This window comes from Fukomys damarensis, unplaced genomic scaffold (assembly GCF_012274545.1).
Source record: "Fukomys damarensis isolate Sample0158 unplaced genomic scaffold, DMR_v1.0_HiC HiC_scaffold_12, whole genome shotgun sequence".
NCBI classification, from domain to species: Eukaryota; Metazoa; Chordata; class Mammalia; order Rodentia; family Bathyergidae; genus Fukomys; species Fukomys damarensis.
Genome location: NW_022900924.1, coordinates 37,546,742 through 37,566,430, shown reverse-complemented (window position 1 = coordinate 37,566,430; position 19,689 = coordinate 37,546,742). Strand labels below are relative to the sequence as shown.

Below are 19,689 nucleotides of genomic sequence, written 5' to 3'. Positions count from 1 at the left end.
TTAATATGCAACAGAAGTGCTTCATGTGAGCTTAATAGCTTGTTACATAAGGCTTTTTTTTTTTTTTGAGACGAGGTGTCACTGTGTAGCCCATGCTGGTCGTGGCAGTTCTGCCTCAGCTTCCCAAGTGTTGAGATTACAGACATGTACCACACATGCAGATATCTTGTCTGTTACATAAGATACAAAAAGACACATTTGACCATGAAGATTTTAATAAAGTTAATACTTTTTGCTACTTCATCAAGGATATTCTTCAGGGAAGATTTTTTTAAATGCTTGGGATGAAATAATACATTGACTAGCAGTATGATAAGGTGCTTGTGTCTTGCTTCATACTAGTGAAAGTGTGAGCCGTCTTTTTGTTTCATTTGTTCTGTTTTTTGATCAAAAAGCTGGCCTTGTGCATGTTAGGCAAGTGCTGTAACACTACTTAACTATATCCCTGACCTGTGGATATGAGCAGTTTTCGCCACTGTTGATTTGTAACATCAGTGTAAATGTTAATTCCTTGAGAAAAGGTGAGTAGTTCTATAAAAATCTTGTGATGGTATAGACCCTTTTATTCCAGAGGTATATAGATCTTACTTTTGAGTTCCAATACTGTATTACATAATAAGTTGATCTAATCATGAGCATGACAAAAATGCTGATTTTTGATGTTTGAGCACCTTTTATGAAATGCAGCTATAGTATCTTTACCAAGATAGTATTGTACTAAAAGTGAATCTTTGCAGCTGGAGCATTTATGATCTGACTGGTAGGATTGTTATCAAAAGTAGGACCTTAGTGTGGTTATGGAGTGATGCATTTATTGTGTTTCTCTGTGGGCCTGATGTTTGCTGCTTGATTTTTAAACAGAAAATTTTTACCAAAAGTAGGGCCTTAGTGTGGTTATGGAGTGATGCATTTATTGTGTTTCTCTGTGGGGCTTATGGTTTGCTGCTTGATTTTTAAACAAAATTTTATAGGACAACGCTGCCAACTGTTCACTCTCATCCTGTGAAATTACCCTGTAAGACTTGCACGGTAGATTTCCCCCGGTTTTTGATAAAACTTGAAGGTTTACTCTAGTTTATACCTGTCACCAGTCTCATACTCCAATTTCTTGTACTTTTTGTCTTTAAGGTTTACTAATATCTGGTGTGTGTCTGTCAGTCAGTCTGTTATCTGATTACTAAACTGGAATAAATGTTCATCTCTTTGACTATACACATATTTAACATATACATGTATGTTATTGCCAGAACAGTCTTTTGCAAATCATTACTCTTTCCTTTCTAAAAATTTACTGAATATACCAATCCATCAAACTTGTTCAATGCACTCAGATCCTGGTATATAGACTCAGTTTTGTTTACTTAGGTCCCACTCCCACGTCCTTAGAAAACAACCTCACCTGTTTATCCATTAAACAGTTTCATAAATATTATTATAGATAGTCTTTATTACTCTTTCAGGGAGTTGCACCCAGTACCCTTTCTCTCTCTCTGTCACAAAGCTAACTATCTTAAGCTTAAGTGTATATCCCAGTCTTAAAGGTCCTCGTAACATGTCTGTTCCAAAGCTAGTGTAATAGGGGCTGGGGATTTAGCTCAGTGGCACTGCATCTGCTTGCAAGCGCAAGCGCCCACATTCGATCCCTGGTACCAAACAAAACAAACAAGCTAGCATAAAGGTTGGTTTGTTTTGATTGAGAAAGTTTTGTTAATTTTCAAACACTGATTTCCATTCAGAACAACTTGAGTTTTTGTGTAGTGAATGATGACCAACTTGATTTTTATTTTCATACCTGCCCTTGTCTAGTTTTTTCCCCAGATTGACAGTGGTTTGTTTGTAACAGGGTCTTGTTACTCAGTCATTAAAGACCTGTGCCAGAAATATTCCCTGTCCTCAGCTCCCTTAGACATTTTATTTCTCCTCCTTTGCTTCTCCTTCTGTTCCTTGATTTTAATTGATTCAGTTTTTCAGTATATCTTAAGTTCTTTTTAGAATAATGCATTTTTATATTTTAGAAGGATGTTAACTATCTGTTAACAACCAGTTTCATATTAAGTTTTACAGTTTAAGTCAGCATCCGTGGACTCTGGTCTTGCAGATGCAACTCTGGCCTTTGTGCTTGCAAGGCAGGCTGCAGAACAAAAGCCCACCCCCAAAAATACTGCACAAAATTGCCTATAAAAAAGAAAAAGAAAGTACTCTTTATGGAAAATGTATACATTGCTAAGCATACTCAGGAAGTTTAAAGATTCTCGTGTCAAAATTGGAAGGTTAAAAACCAGTGCTAGTGCATACTCATTTCCGTTCATAAACTATCTTGTCTACCTGTTTTTTTTAAAACCTGCATCTGTTTCTCATGAGAGGTGAAAACACTTTTAAAGAATTCTTACTTGTACATTATATTCAAATTACTATAAAGACATCTTGTAAAAACTGATATATATGAGTAGTAAGAGATTTTAAGAAAATGTGCTCTTCTCTTTGGGGTTTTTTTTTTGGTACCGGGGATTGAACTCCGGTCCTTGCGCTTGCAAGGCAGGCCACTGAACCACAGAGCTAAATCCCCGGCCCCTTCTTTGGGTTTAATATAACTATGAGAAGATGCCTTTAAAATGTTTACAGATAAACTATATAGTAGTTGAACTTTGCAGCACCAGTACACCACAAAATAAATAATACTGTTTGTCATTGATGTTTTTAGAAATTAGTCAGCTGCTTTGATTTTGTTGTAATGGGTTTTTGATTTATTTTTATTGGATTAGTTATATTGAAATAAGCTGAAGTGTACACTTCATTTAGAACTTACTGTTTCTTCTAATGTATCTGAAATCTTAGGGTTGAATTTGTTTTGCATTTAACAAATGCTTCTCATTTAATATCACATTTTAAGCTCTTTTAGAAGATGTTAAGACTCAGTCTTAAAGTTACCTTCTGACAACGTACCATATTTTGTACACACAAAGCTGATGTTACCTAGTATGATTATTTTTAATAAGGTGAGAATTTGAGAGAACAACATTTTGGGTGCTGTTCTTGAGTGTTACACTGCTTTGGAGATGATGTTAATATGTCATGTTTATTTCATCACCTTCAGCAGTTTCTCAAGGTTCCTAAAGATAGAGGCTTAATTTCCTGAAAGGCAGATCCTAGCGATTACAAGTTTAACTTACAAATGGAGAAAGTTTTCAGAATTTGTAATGATGAAGCCAGCCACAGTGGGAAGCCAGCTACTTGAATGGATGACTGAGGCAGGAAGATCATTTGAGTGTGCAAGTTCAAATAATTAATATCACATTTTAAGCTCTTTTAGAAGATGTTAAGACTCAGTCTTAAAGTTACCTTCTGACAACGTACCATATTTTGTACACACAAAGCTGATGTTACCTAGTATGATTATTTTTAATAAGGTGAGAATTTGAGAGAACAACATTTTGGGTGCTGTTCTTGAGTGTTACACTGCTTTGGAGATGATGTTAATATGTCATGTTTATTTCATCACCTTCAGCAGTTTCTCAAGGTTCCTAAAGATAGAGGCTTAATTTCCTGAAAGGCAGATCCTAGCGATTACAAGTTTAACTTACAAATGGAGAGTGTTTTCAGAATTTGTAATGATGAAGCCAGCCACAGTGGGAAGCCAGCTACTTGAATGGATGACTGAGGCAGGAAGATCATTTGAGTGTGCAAGTTCAAATAAATCTGAATAATGTAGTGAAACCCTGTCTCAAAAAAAAAAAAAAAAGTATTGTGACGATGGCTATTGTACATTGATGAGGGCCACCATAACAAAATACTACAAGCTAGTGGCCAAAATCACTGAAACCCATTTTCTTGCAACATTGGAGGCTGTATATTCAAGATCAAGGTGTCTGCAGGGTTGGTTTCTTTGTCTGCTTGACTTGGAGGTGGGTGTCCTTTTCTCTGTGTACATACATCTCTTCTTATCAGGGACACCTGTTATATTGGATTAGCAGTGGTGGCAGAACTATGGTGCACATGCCGCAGTGGGCTGTTACCATTGAAAGCTCTAAAGTGTTCACCATCACTGGACTAGGGTCTACCCGAATGGCCTTATTTCACTTAAATGACTTGTTTAACAGCTCTTCCTCCCAAACCAGTCACATCCTGAGGTAACTTGCTCCTCTTCTACATGCGTACTCACTTTTTATTGGTGGTTATGATAGTATGAGTTTGTAGTCAAAAGGTGTAATTGCTCCACTGTACTGGAGACTCCAGCAGTATTGTCACAGTCTGTCTTAGTTTCAGCAAGACAATTTGAAAGCTTGCTGTCATAACCCAGTAGGCATCATGGCAGAGGATGAACTGTTACGTGGCTTCACAGTAGGTTGAAAACACACACTCAACGAACAAAATAATTTTAGATGATTCTTGTGTATAAAAGCTGTTATTTAGTGGGAATTGTAGTAGTCTATATATGATGGCAAAGCCTGGCTGCTCATAGGATGTCATTGGTTTATACCACAGTGAACAGTGACAGCCTGCATTGTACCTGGGGACTTGATAGCATATGATTTGAAATTAGCAATAAGACCTTCTCATGCTAAGAGTTCTTTATACTCATTTTGAGTTTTCCTCCTCCACTGATAGAAATTATTGAAGTCTAATATTTGAATAAAATGTCTGAATATAGAAGTTTATATACAGATGCCATTCTCATATGGTGTCAGTATTGTCACATTAAAATGAGGACATTATCCTGAAGGAGAAATTAACTGGTGTATAGAAGGCCTGGTCCTATATATATTATGTAATACTCTGTAAATAGGACTAATCTTCCCCCTCATTTTCCTTAAACATTCAAATTACTGAATAGTGTACACATACACAGGAGTGAAGAAAATTGGATATACTTTAAATATTTTGAATTAAAAAACATTAACTGTCAGCACTGTACCTTATTTACACTATACCTATTACAGAACTGTACCAAGCACTGTTGAAGTGTACTTGAACCCTCAGTCTTAGGTTATATGTGCTCATAGTTTTCTTTTTCTTAGCTAAGTTTTAATTAACTAATTGCCTTTCTCCCCTACAACCTTTTAAGGTCTGGCTGTATTATACTTGTTTTATCCATATCTGGATTGATTATAATACTGGATACTATTAGAAATATTCAAACATAGTCCTGGGTAAAACAGTAAGTTGGTCAGAAATTAGTGCTATAGTATAGTTTTTCTTCATAGTGTTTCCTTTTCACTTGTTGCCTGACATTAACTAGGCCCTTGTTTGGATATCACCCCAAATTAATACAAGTAACTGGAAATTTGAACTTCCCAAATAAGGGGCGCACAACACACTGTGCCAGACAGTGCTTGATTACTCTGGACCACCTGTGCAGGGATGTCTTCTCTTTACCACTGTTTTAATGTCTGTAAAGCGTGCCCTGGAGCACCGTGACCATTGGCATGGGTCTACAATGTTAGATACTTCCTAATACTGCATAGATCTCTCCTTCTCCCTTCTCTCCTTCTTCCCCCTCCCTTGTTCTGGGAATTGAACTCATGACCTTCTCACTGAGCTACTTTCCCAATCCTTTTTGAAAAATTTTTATTTGTGGGACAGAATCTTGCTAATTTGCTCAGGCTAGGATGGAATTTGTAATCATCCTGCCTCACTCTCCTAGTGTTCTGGGATTACAGGCATGTGCCACCATTCCGGGCTAGTCTTTATCTTTTTAAGACAGATGTCAGATCAATAAACTACCATTTCTGGGCAACCACCCTTTTATTAAGACCACAAGAAAAAGGTATTTACATTTTTAAGTGCCTAGGGGAAAGAATCAAAACGAAAATTTTGTGTCACAACAATTAAGAAGTTCCTGTTTCATTATATAAATAAGGTTTTATTACAGCTTAGCCACACTCATTTGTTGACATGTCATTGCTTTTATGCAATACAGCAGAAAGCCTAAAGTGTTTACTGCCTAGCTCTTCACAGAAAAGTTTGCTAACCTCTTTAAGTTGTTTTTGTGTGCAAGGATGAATAAGAACATTTAGATACCCATAAATAAATAATTCCATCTGTTTTCTTTTTTCCCCTTTTGTGTTCAAGGGTTAAGTATTCAGTAAGAGTTTCATTTTGAGTTTTGAGAACTCTAGTCCACCTTCTTTATCGTAAACATAACTAGAGTTTTAAAGCTTGAGTATTGTACATTAGATTTGAATATATATGTCAGATCTCCCAAAATGTATAGATAAGCCAGAGTAGATGACTTCTGGTTCTTCCCATTGAATGTTCTAAATTCATTTTCTTCCTAAATAACTAATACTCTTTTTTTTTTGGTACCAGGGATTGAATTCGGGTCCTTGCGCTTGTGAGGCAGGCAGCAGAACCACTGAGCTAAATCCCTGGCCCCTATAACTAATATTCTTGATCTTTAAAATTCATTACATTTTCTAGTTAAGGAGAATGAAAGAAACAATGTTATACTATTTCATATAATCATTAAAATAAGACACTGAAACCCTCATAACTTTTGATTCATTCTTGCCACATGTTATCTTTTTTTTGAAGATACATTTTTTTAGGATTTTATTGCTAATTACAGACTTAAAACTATGAAGTGCACTTTGCTTGGCAAGTTACACAAATGATTTCTTTTTTTCACCTTTCCAAGAAAAGCTTAAACAAATGCAAAGGACAAGAAAATATAGAAATGGCCAGTAGTTTCAAAACAAAAGGATTTAGTAACACAAAAGTCGCCACAGTGTCTGCCAGAAATTTAAAATGACACAAATGGTGCAGATGCTCAAATCAAGGTTGTACACAACTATTAGTGGCAAACAAAAAAGTCATCCACTTTTATGATCACACAAACCATCCACTTTGCTCAAAGATCAGCCATAGCAACAACATCCCTATATCCTTTATAAAATGAAAACTGGGACAGGTTCAAAAGGAAAACTTGCTTTGTTTGAATGCAGCTGTGCTCACAAACCTACATAAATTCTTAACCCGTAGTGGGTTTAGCCAGTCAGGAAAACGCAGATCAGAGCAGTGTCACACTGGCCACCTGAAGGTTTCCCTGCAGATACTGCAGTGCCTCTGCATTGAGGCCGGTGCTCACCTTCGATGGAACGCTTCCTGGACAGGCAGTCGACAATTTGTGAAGTGACTGCCACATGTCTTCTTGCAGGAAAATGGCACCAGCCATGTTTTGATGGTTGTGTAATCATTGTACTAACTCTGGAAGAAACCTTTTTAGGGCTTATTACTAGGCAATAAAGAACCTTCATTTAAAATCATTTAATATAATCAAATGCTTTTACAACATTGTTTACATTATGTTTGAAATATTTTACTGAGAAAATAATTAACTTTGTTTTATTTTTAGGGTTATATCCTGTGTTGTGACCTCATGGTTTAAGTGGGAATAAAGATGAGTATAAGCAGTGATGAGGTCAACTTCTTGGTATATAGATACTTGCAAGAGTCAGGTGAGTACTTTCATAAAGTAAATAGACCTCAAATTATTTTAACATTCTCAAAATAATCTTTTTATGCATTTGAAATTTGTATCAGTCCAAACTGTTGAACCTTGTATGTTTCCTTAATGTCTGGACTGCCATTTTAAAGCTATGTTTTACTGCATGGTTTAACTCTCTGACTCTTTCAAATATGTTGGATTCATCTCAGGCAAATATTTGTTAACACTTTGTCTTTCATTGTTCAAAGGCCACTTTTTAATGTTACTGAGTGAGATTATTACAGTTGTTTAGAAGGAACATATAAACCTCTCAGGTACTATCAATTTGATAATGTATATTCAGTAACTTCATTAATTTGTTATTGGTCCTATTCACTGTTAGCATTTCAAAGCTAAATTAAAAATGTTTTTTGGGAATGTTTTCATAAGTTATCCCAATTGACTAAATGTGTTGGCACTGATTATTGTATTTGGGATGATTATAAATACAGATCATCTATTTCATAACTACACCTCCTTATCTGGAAAGCCTGAATGATCACTGAGTTATATACTATTAATTGCAAAAGACCTTCGCCCTCTCAATTTATGATTTTGAGATTGGAATCATTCTTTCTACAGGACTTAGCTAGCTGTCCTTTCCTTTACAAGAAATGCAAACTTGGCTGTAGAGCTTGGATACCATTGCTTGCTGAGATGTTCCCTGCTGTACATGGGTTCTGAGTCTTTCTCTTTGGTGTGCATTGTCTTGTTCTCAAGAACCATCGCTGCTCCTCTCTGAATAGCTGAGATGATGTCCAACAAGATATGACAGGAAGGGAAACAAGAAACCAACCAACCAAGAAAAGCTTGTTACGAAGCTTTGAAATTAGTAGATCTTGGTAAACTGGTATGAAAGGCAGATTGAAAGGGGACCTCCGGCAAATACTGTTTTGAGTTGGATAAGATGATTATTAAAGTGAAAAACTACCAGAGCAGTGATTGCTACATGTATAACATATAAACTTATTAACTTTTCGCCAAAATAGAATTTTGCTGTTAAAAACACTGTGCTATTGGCCATGGTGTTGCACTACTGTAATCCTAGCGCTCAGGAGGTAGAGGCAAGGGGGTCACTTCAAGTTCAAGGTCAGACAGGGTTTACATAGTGAATCCAAGGCCAACTTTTCACTATATAAGGAGACCCTGTCTCAAAAAACAAACAAAAACAAAACTTTTTCTGCTTTTGAGTCTAATTACTTTTAAAGCACAGCTTTAGGCCATTGGCAAGTTGAAAGTATTGTGAGGATAGGTAATATGAAAGTTTATTGGTCTATCAGAACGCCTACTATTTAGGTTGAACCGTATAAAATTATTATTTTTGGAGATCACAGACAGTTGCACAATTGACCAATATCCTATGTTTTGTTCAGCATGTGTCCAGGTGAAATAGGGCAAGATGAGATCAGTGTTAGCACCCAAATTTTCCTGTTTTCAAACAAAAATGTACAAATTTATATTTTATTCTCTCACTCCCCCAAAAGTAAAAAGTAGCAGTAAAATTCTGGTTTTTAATTTCTGAAAAAAATTGATTAAACATTATCAAAAGTCTCCTTAAACTTCCTAATGTTCTCAGAGAAAAAGCCCTTCTAAATTGCTTATTTATATAATTTACACTAAAAATTAAGCCAGAATTATATATTTTTAAAAAATTGCATGATAGAGTGGTACACTTCATGTAAGTCCTTTATTGTTTACTACATTATTAGGTATGCTTTTTGTATTTCTTAGAAGTTTTTCATACTTTTAGTGTATTGGTGATGGTGTATGTCATTAAGTCACATCTCTTAAAAGAAAGGAAACACTGATCCCTTGATAAATACTGTAGCTTCCTATTTGCATTTTGACTTGTGGGGAAAAATCAGACACTACTGACAACATTTTTACTTATGGCAGTTTTTCTAGAAATACATATTGCCTTATATTTAAGAACTGCCTATATGAGAGTTCTAAAGTCTAATCCTGTGACCACTTAACATTAGAATCACTCGGGAAACATTGAGTGGGTTTCAGGAATGTGTGTCTTACAAATACCCTAGGTGATTCAAAGCCCTATACAGTTTAAAAGCCACTGATCTATATATTAGTTGTGGGACAATTAGGATTTGACAAGAAAGTCGACACCAGGTATGCAGCATTTTAAATAATATCTTGACAGAAAGACTTAATTAACTATTCAAGATGAAATACTGAGCATGAAATATACACACTGAGATTTGGAGTATGAAAAACTCCTCTAAAGAAGAGCTGCCACTAAAAGCCATGTATGTGTATTTGTGGGCAAGGTTTAGCAGGAATGATGAGGCATTTTTCCCCATAAAGGATGCCAAGAGTCATTCACTTCAAGTTACAGGAGACAGTAGTGTTTTAAGAATTTTATTCTGTGAACTCAGGACAGATTAAAGATAGAATCCAAAATTTCAACTGTATCAAATTCCCAGAGGGCTGTAATTCTGGGTACTTGCAATGTATTCTAAAATCCTTTTCTTGGTTCTGATTTCTAATTGCATATTGAAAAAGCCAGTTTTGCAATCAATTCTGATTTGGATTCAACTGATCTGGGTTCCTTCTCTGAGTTTTTCTGAGAATTCAGTGTATTCAACACCATATCTTACAAAGGATACTTGTTGAGCATAAGTCATTAAATACTTAAGAAATATGATATAAATTGTTTTTAGGTTGTAACTTTCTCTTGAAACATTTAAAGCAAGGCAAAATAAATTAGTCTTACTATGCTGCTGCCTTCTCTATGAAATAGCACTAAATTTGATTGACAGGTGAACGGAAAAGGAATGTTTGTCACAAAGGCTGTGTGCAGAGGTGTTCAGAGATCTGGTCTGTGAAGCCTACCTAAGGAAAATAAACTTTCCTGTTGCATTGTCTAAAGGTTCTCAGAGGGCTCAGAAACAACCTTCTGAAAGTTCTTTGTTGCTAAATACGTGGTTCAGAAATACAATTTTTCAGTAAGCACTTTTTAAACATTTGTTTTCTGCAATAATGTTGACTGCACTGTGGAATCCAGAGGGAATAAAATTAGTTCAATTGTCTTAATCTTAAGTATTTTATACTATTGTCAATTCTAGAAGATACTGTTTGTTTACCATCTCTGCTTTCCCCTGATCACACTTTTCAACACTTCATTTTCCATATCCAAAATTTGTTGCTTGTTGAAAAGGGGTTACATTGTGCTATTTATATTTAGCCTCGTGTTTAACAGACTTACTGTTTCAAATAAGGTATTCCCTGGTACATCAGAACTAATTAAGAAAAAAGTGTCCTTATCATTGGGCTTCTATTAAGTTTTGTAACTTTTTAGTTTTCTCAATTTTATCTCTAGAAAGTGGCCCTAAGCAAATTACTTTCATCTTCACCATTCTGCACTTTTATGATGTAGACTCCATTCAGCAAATATTTATTGGGAATAAAAATTTTTTTTCCCCTTTAAGATGACCTGACAATTGAGATTGAGGGGTAGCACTTTAAGTAGTGATTGGCTTAATTCACTTGCCTCCCTTTAATTTAATTAGTGTTCACCCAAGGGCATTAATTTGATTGTCCTAGTAACTCATTTAGCAAACATAGGCTGATAAGTACTTTGTGCTACTTGCTAAGTTATTTAGTAGAACCTAATAATTGTAGAGGAGCTGAGCTTGTTGTACCTAAGTTTTCCCTCTTAACACCCTTTCCCCTCTTGTGCATCACCGTTGACTCTTGTAGTCATTCAGAAGAAAGTGTTCTTGGTAATTATTTGTAAACATTCTAATACTTGTGAAGTTTTTTTATTTTGTTTTGTTTTGTTTTTTTGGTACCGGGGATCAAACTCAGGACCTTGGGCTTGCGAGGCAGGCTGCAGAATCACTGAGCTAAATCCCCGGCCCCTCTGGCACCTGTTTTTCTTTCTTTTTTTTTTTTTTTTCTTTGTGTAGGAAGATTTAATTTTATTTTTCTTAAATGTGCTTTTGATTTGGACACTTCATTCCTGGATTTTACTGTCATCTCTACATGTTTAAGAGCTCTATAATTTCTCTCTTGTTGATGTGTTTGACTGTTTGAAGCCCTGAAGCAGTTGCATCATGCAGTTGAATAAGTGAAAATTGCAAGACCAAATTGCTTTTATTATTAAAATAAATTACTTTCTAGATATTGTCACTTAAAAAATCTTCACAGTTTTAGAGCAGAAGTTCATCTTATATACAGTCACCATTTATTTGCAGGCAATGACATTTTATAGGTTCACATTGTTTGGTTCGTGAACGATTAGCTCCTGTCACCTTCATCTCATGTCCCTCCACTGTTCACTCTTCTAACCTTTTTAAAGAGAGATCAAGTCTTTCTGGATACAGGCCTACCCTACACCGTGTTAACGGAGGTGGCCTTTATTACTGCAAGTGCTGTATAGGTTGAGCATCTCTAATCTGCAAATCTGAAATCTAAGATACTCCAGAATCAGAAACTTAGTATGATGCAAGTAGAAAATTCTGTACTTCGCCTCACTCAGAATGCAAGGACACTAAAAATACTGTATAAAATTCTGTCCAGGCTGTGTATAAATATGAAAAGTATAAATGAATTTAGTATTGGTTACATCCCCAAGCTATTTTATTAGGTATATGGAAATATTCAAAATGCAAAGTCTGAAACACATCCAGGTCCAGACATTTCAGATAAAGAATACTTAGTCCTCCTCCAGTACAAAAAAAGAGAGAGGAAAAAAACCTTTGAAATCATGACCATAATAGGCACAAAGTTTCTAAAATGTGTAAAAAAATTAGGGTTTTGAACTATATTTTTTTTTTCTCATTTAATTATTATGTTAGTCTCTGTATTAGTTAATAAAATATCAGTAATCAAATGAAAGTGCTGTTTCGCTTCACTCAAATAAAAGATAGCAACCATTCCTTCCTATATACTTCACTTCCAGTGCCATTGAAACAGACTCTCAGTGAATTGGATGGAGTCAGGTTAACCTGGCAATTAGTAAAATGCCTAAAGCAATGAAGAACAGAAGTGAAGAGAGCTCAGAATTTGGTGTGTCTGCTTTGTTTTCTTGTAATTTTTATGAGTAGTAGGTAACTAGCCACAAGAGTAAGTAGGTACATAGCTTTGTTTTATAAAATGATATATGAAATAACTTAGAATTTGATACATATAGTTGTCAGACATTTGACCATTTAATAATAAAGAGCAAGCAATTGTCATAAATACTGTTAATTAAGGTATTATGGTTAAATTAGGTTTTTTTCTCATTTCATAAACAATAACCAGCTTTCACTAACAAATTTCCTTCTACACATTCCTGCGAATACAGTTATAAAGCACAAAGCCCCCTTTAAAAAGTTGCCAGAGAGCCAGGTTTGGTGACATATTCCTGTAATCTCAGCACTGGGGAGAGTGAGGCAGGAGGATCTCCACAAATTCAAGGCCAGCCTGAACTCCATAGCAAGACCCTGTCTCAACCTCCATCTCCAAAGTTGCTAAAGAGAGAACTTCATTAGTAATGTTATTTTATTTCTTTATTTCTACATGGAATTGCCAGTATAGTGAGGGTATAAACGTACAAATAAATTGCCAGTGATACAAATTTGCATAACTTTTAACAATTTGATAATCATATAAACTTCTTTTAAAATGCTCATGTCCCCTTTTCCTTTTGAGAGAATGTTTTCTAAGGAGGAAATAGATAAGCAAAAGCCTATTCATACAGATAATGGAGATAAGATTCTTGTAAAATAGCAAATACTGCAAACATCCAAAAAAAAAATCAAACTGTGGTATGACCAAATACATTTGCTGGCTTCATGTTATGATAGTACTGAAATTATTTTGGAAAGATACAATTCATATAAAAATTATTTTCCATTTCCAGGGTTAAACCCAGTGATCACTCATATGGTAGGCAGATGTTCCACCACTGAACCACTCCCATCTCATACTTATTTTTAAAGCAAAATTGTAGACCTGCTGTATAAATGCTGGGTCTAACTCTTCAGTTAGACTAAGATCCCCTGCAGCAGTGATGGAAACCTTTTAGTGCTTTCCATGATACACACAGCCCTCTGCAGCCTGCATGCTATATAGTTTTGCCACCACTGCCCTACAGCATTTTCCACCGACCTCCTGTTTCCTTTTCTAAAATCTAGATCTGAAGGCCAGCATTGGAAATAGATTAGGAAATAATCCAGTGTGTGCTAATGTGAACAGGAATGTAATTTTCTGTGCTTTTGTGACCCGAAGCTTAAGTGGGACCTCGAATACATGGGGATCTCTCCAGCCCACCATGTCTTCCAGGCTAGGACATTATGTTGTGTTCATAGTTAAGCCTTGCTTTCTAAAAGGCAGTTTCTCTTGCCTGACACAATTGTGTTGTTCAGAGTTCATTTTCTTACTCCTGTATTCTGTTGGCAATGTGGAGGTGGCATGTTCTAGAGGACTGGCTCCCCTTTGAGAACATGATCCCTTATATCCCAAAGGAAAGTGCTCCCTGAAAGAAGCAATATAGAAAATGATTTCATCATCTCTGAAGTAGCTGTGCATACCCATACCACATACTGAATTCACATACCCCTGCCACTGTCTCAATCACGAAACCACTTACTGAACTTAATGCTTTTTAGCCTGTTCCTCTTTAGAACCTCTCTTCTGCCTCCTAAATCTGGATTACTCTATTAGAAGTACTGTTCATTTCAGATTTGCTCTTACTCCTGAAAACAATGAATGCTGTTTTAGGTAGTCATGCTCAGTTTTAACAGTTTACAGATTTAAATGATCCCTTTTGCCTCCCGTATAAATTAGTCTTGTTCCTGAAAAAATACTTTCGAAAAAGTATTTACAGATAAATGAGTTTTCTTCCGGTATAAACTTGGTTCAAGTTTTGGTTATTTTTCAGGGAAGGTTGCATGTTTTTTCTGGAGTCACAAGCTTTCATGTATTCCAAAATATTTTACAGTAGAATTGCATTCTGGCTTATCAAATGATTACTGAGATGATCTGATAGTTTGTCAGACTTAAAATGTTACTGCTTTCCTTATACAGCTGAGTCTATTAGTCAGATATGTGTGTAAACTATAGGCACACAGATTAGAACTAGTGTGGTAATTGCCATACGTATCAAAATTACTGGATCAGCATAGGAAAGACTTACTCCACTGATTAGTGAAAGATAACTTGACCTCCATTCAGATAAGAGAAGAGAACAGGAATGAAGATGCAAGGCTCAGAGATGTGGGTAGAGAACAGCGTATTCAAGATGTAATTTGCTGTTAGTTAAATAGGGTATGTGGAATTGAGAGATGCTTAGGGCCAGAATAGAATATAAAAATAACTAGCATGATGCTTAGGAATTTGGCCTGAACTATGAAGATCAAGGAAATCATTAAAAGTATTTGAGGAAGAAGTGATATACTACACGATGAATGCTAGTGTTACACACACACACTATCCTAGCAGCAGCATGGCTCAGGGTACTGAAGTGCAGAAAGGGGGTCCGCAGTAATAGTCTATGCGAAGATGATGAGGACTAAACTCGGGTTAGGGTAGACAGTGACAGGTGATGGGAGAGTCTTAGGAGTGGAAGAGACTAGAATTTGGAGGTAGAATGATAGATTTGGCAAATGGTCAGATGTCAGGGACCAACAGGTGAGTTACTGTGACCGTGACTTCCAGTTAGAATGAAATGAGGTCGCACGTTTTTAAACAAAAAAGTCTTGGCGGGGGAGAAAAAAATAGATTTTAGCATAATGATTACTATAAGCCACCATGTAGTGCTGTGACTAGAAATAAAACCGTTAAACTGTATTTAGAATTTTACTTTTGAATTTGAACTAGACTTCTATAGAAAACAAAGCCAAAATAAAGAGATTTTTATTATTTGAGTGTTCTGGTTTTAATTATTTCAATTAAAAGTAAACAATTATTGATGGAAATCTAGAAATTGGATTTTCATTTGCAAGTTTTTTATTTACTAAAGTTTTCATTTAAATGAATTACTACTGGGTGGCAAAGAATTAGTTTTCTCCTAACATACTCAACTCATACATTCAGATGAGATCAAAGTGTTAGAATATCTTCTTTTTAAAATTTTCCCTTTGCCTTTTTTTCCTAACATAAAAAAGGCTGCAAAATATTAAAGGCGACAGTTTGTATGTAGAAATTTAAATATACTACAAAAATTAAACATCTCTTTATCTTGGCCTCAATTATCTTTAATGAAGCAGTTGAATCCCTGATTTCCAAAGGCTTTTTCAAATTTTTAAGTTCATTGTTTTTTGTTGAGGAAAGTTATATATCCCTGGAATTGTAAAGCCATATAATGCAGTAGATGAGAGAAATTTTAAGCAGAAGATTAGAGGAAAGAAAAATACGTAAAGGCTAACAAGTACAGATTTTCATACTTGCTTTGTTTAAAAACAGGATTTGTAATGATGTAATGTGATTTTGAAAAGTTAGGGATTTTTTTCATTTGTGTGATTTAGTATGTCTCCACTAGGAAACAGTTTCCACTAGAAATTCTCATACCTTTTCTTTTGCTTGTAGGATTTTCTCATTCAGCATTTACCTTTGGTATAGAAAGCCATATAAGTCAGTCTAATATAAATGGTGCACTTGTCCCACCTGCTGCATTGATCTCCATCATCCAGAAAGGTCTACAGTATGTAGAGGCAGAAGTTAGTATAAATGAGGTAAGGCTGGCTTGTTTTAAATATTAATCCTTACTCTTATGTATGTTGTTAAATTAGCTGTCTTGTCTTGTTTATTTGCTTATTTAGTATCTGCCTGTAACTTCACTAGGTTAACCCAAAATAAGGGTCACACAGGTGAGGCATTATCTGTAGCTTTTGTCCCCTAACATGTTTTCATAAGTAAGCACTAGGAAGTAATTTTCATGAACACAGCAGCATTGTGTGATGGAATGCTGAGGCCAAATTAATGCTTGAAAATTGGAAACTCATTATTACTTGAATATACTGTAATTTTGGAAGCCAATTTATAATTGAATGAACCCAACACTTGACACTAATATCTATCTAAGGTCCACATATAAATCATTTATTTCAGGTGTTCGGTGCACAGTACACCTGCTGCCTCATTTTGTAAACAAAGTTTGATTGGAACACAGCCACACTCATTTATTTACATACTGTCTGTGGCCGCTTACGGCAGAGTTGAGTAGTTGTGACAGAGACCTTATGGCCTGGGTAAAGTAATATTAAATGATCTTTTCCAGAAGTAGTTTGCAAACTTCTGTTTAACTTTAATTTTTCATGTATGCCCAGGACCCAGTTTCATTTGAAAGATTAACATCTTTGCCTTTGGCAAGAATTTTAACTGAAACACCTGTGGTTTCTGTAGCTACATTACTATAGTTATATAGTGTACTAAAATAGATTTTTTGATATCATTTTTATGACTGAAAAATCTACCAGTACTAAATTAAATATGTCTTCATGGTTTTATCACACTTTGTCTACAAAGCTTTTGTAGGTTCTGCCACTGGCCAGAGACAAAGTCTCATTTTAGTGGAAAATACGTTGTATAATACTCAGTAATATATCTTTGTGGTTTTACTTAAAAGTTAAAATATTTTCTCCTGTTTCTTTAATATTCCAATTGCTAATTAAGAAAGATGTGTTGTAATTTTTTAACTAAGCACACTGCATCACAACACTAGATTATCAACAGTACAAGCTCACCAGTCTTAAGTGAACCAGATTTTACTTGTTGTTGGCTGATTTGCATTGTTTCTGTTTCTGACTTGTTTTGTGCCTATAATCACTTCTTGTGCTCAGTGGAGAATTTTTTTAAATTAATGATGAGTTCCCTAATTTCATTAAATAGAGCTTTGGAAAATTTAGCAATTTCACAACATTAAAGAGCAATAACCTATGTTGTGATGGTACTTCTCAGACATCTGCTGTTGACTCATGCAGACAGCTTAGTAAACACTAGTTCCTGAGCCTCCCTTCAGAGATTTTGATTCCATAGGTTTGAACACGCCCCCCCCCACTGCACAGACCCGTGCTAGAGATGAAACCCAGGGGTGTATGCTAGGCAAGTGCTGTACCACTGGGCTTGCATCCCAATCCCTCCACCTTCATTTATAATAACTCACCAGGTCCTGCTCTGGTCCTGGGTTCATACTTTGGATAACAGTGAGTTAAGAGATCCCCGCTGTCATTGACTAGCTGTGTAACAAGCCTTTAAACCTTATTAAATGTCATTTCAACATTAGTAAAATGAGGTGATTATAATGGCATAATGCTTGAAGTCTTATTTCTGCTTTAATATTTTAATCAAATCTCAAAAAAATTAGGTCCAGCAAAACTATTGTGAAAGTTTTAGTATTTTAAAGAAGTACAGCTACTTCTTGATATGCTTGAGGATCGTTTCCATGACCTCTACCCCACGAAACCATAATTTGCAATGCTTACTTGAAATAGCATAGTATTTGCATGTTTTTGTGCAGTTTAAATTATCTCTCAATTACTCATAATACCTAGTATGATATAAATGCTATACAAGTAATTGTTATTCTGTATTATTTGTGACATAATGACAAAAAAGTCTGTAAGTACAGGTGCATTTTTCCCCCCTCAAGTATTTGTGATCTACAGTTGAGTCTGTAGGTTCAAACCTATGGATACAGAAGGCTGACTGTATTTATAATGTGGGGACAAGCCTCTTACTAGTGTATGGTTTATTCCTTTTGCGCTGTGGGTTTTGCTTAACAGAATTTCTAAATTAACCTTTATATCATGTGGGCCTACAATTTTTATCCTTTGTTTCTTGGTGGGGGCTTTCACAATACCCTCTTATATTTCAGTTGTATCTGTGCAACATTTAACCACATGAACTCAGCGAAGGGGAAAGTTTAGATAGCCACTTATAGTTAAGTAGGCTGTTGGAGTTTTTGTCTCCCATCTTTCTGAGTTCAGACAATTATCTAAAAATGTCTTTTTTGGAATGAAGATTTTCATTTCTGCTGTTGATTGAATACACGTAACACTAAATGTTGCCTTTGATTTTTCTTCTCATGATCTTCCAAATCCAGGATGGTACCTTGTTTGATGGTCGGCCCATAGAGTCTTTGTCCCTGATAGATGCCGTAATGCCTGATGTAGTACAAACAAGACAACAAGCTTACAGAGATAAGCTCGCACAGCAACAGGCGGCAGCTGCTGCAGCTGCCGCAGCTGCAACCAACCAACAAGGACCTGCAAAAAATGGAGAAAATACAGCAAATGGGGAAGAGAATGGAGCACATACTATAGCAAGTGAGCTAAGAATTTTTAAATCCTTTTTCAAGAGAATTATTTTGCTGTGCTGGAACATCTTTATCTTCTAAGCTAAAATAACTATCTGTTTCCTTTGCACCGATTTGTTTCCTAATTTGTATCATACAGTTGCAGATTTTTACTCCTAAAGCTAAGAAAAGTTAGCTTTACTTTATTAACTTTATTTTAAAAATATTTTGAAAGCCTTTTTCTATTGTTAAATGAATTTTTGCATTTGTGCTTTATTTCTAAATAAAATTCATAATACTCATTAGCAAATACAGTAAAGCTCTGATGTTGAGATATAAAGGTGACTGTAATGTTATATGAATGATATCAGCAGCCCCTACTGGCAGAAACTCAGAATGGTATTGCTACACATCAAATTTAATTCAGACCATTTTATCCATGTTTAGATCTAACCTTTTGTAGTCCTTTTCTTCCCTACTCTCACCCCTGCATCTCTTTGAATGTACTCATATGTATATTTTTAAAGATAATGCAACCATACTTAAGTTTAGAATTTATTTTCCACGTGATAAATACTGGGTAGTCATATTCATGTTATCTTGCTAGTGTTTTTGTTACATTATGTATATAAAGGAAAATATTTGCTCATTGAGACCCCCCCCCACCGTAATATTACCTAACTGGAGTTTCCCACTTGTTTCTCATGATGTAGATAATCATACGGATATGATGGAAGTAGATGGGGATGTTGAAATCCCTCCTAATAAAGCAGTTGTGTTACGGGGCCATGAATCTGAAGTTTTCATCTGTGCCTGGAACCCTGTTAGTGATCTTTTGGCATCAGGGTATGCTTCTCAACGTGATTCTAATGTGGTTTTTAAAAATATGATGAATTGTTGTTCATTATAAATACAGTGTGGATATGAGAAAATAAAAAAATGGAAAAAGTGTTTGTAAATGGGGAGG

The 19,689-nt window shown here is 35.4% G+C and overlaps 1 protein-coding gene across 5 annotated transcripts in view; it reads left to right on the top strand.

Annotated features, from left to right (window-relative positions):
* Tbl1xr1 (TBL1X receptor 1) overlaps positions 1-19,689 on the top strand; it is a 155,948-nt gene that overhangs the window by 100,963 nt on the left and 35,296 nt on the right. For 3 of the 5 annotated variants that reach the window (XM_010632428.2, XM_033762529.1, XM_033762530.1), the window contains 4 exons: positions 7,352-7,454; positions 16,016-16,161; positions 18,531-18,753; positions 19,436-19,568. In XM_010632428.2, coding sequence (XP_010630730.1) covers positions 7,397-7,454; positions 16,016-16,161; positions 18,531-18,753; positions 19,436-19,568 — 560 coding nt within the window. In that variant the 5' untranslated portion in view covers positions 7,352-7,396. Of the gene's footprint in view, positions 1-7,351; positions 7,455-12,491; positions 12,512-16,015; positions 16,162-18,530; positions 18,754-19,435; positions 19,569-19,689 lie in introns of those variants that run through there. The other 2 variants (XM_033762531.1, XM_033762532.1) reach the window with 2 other exon arrangements.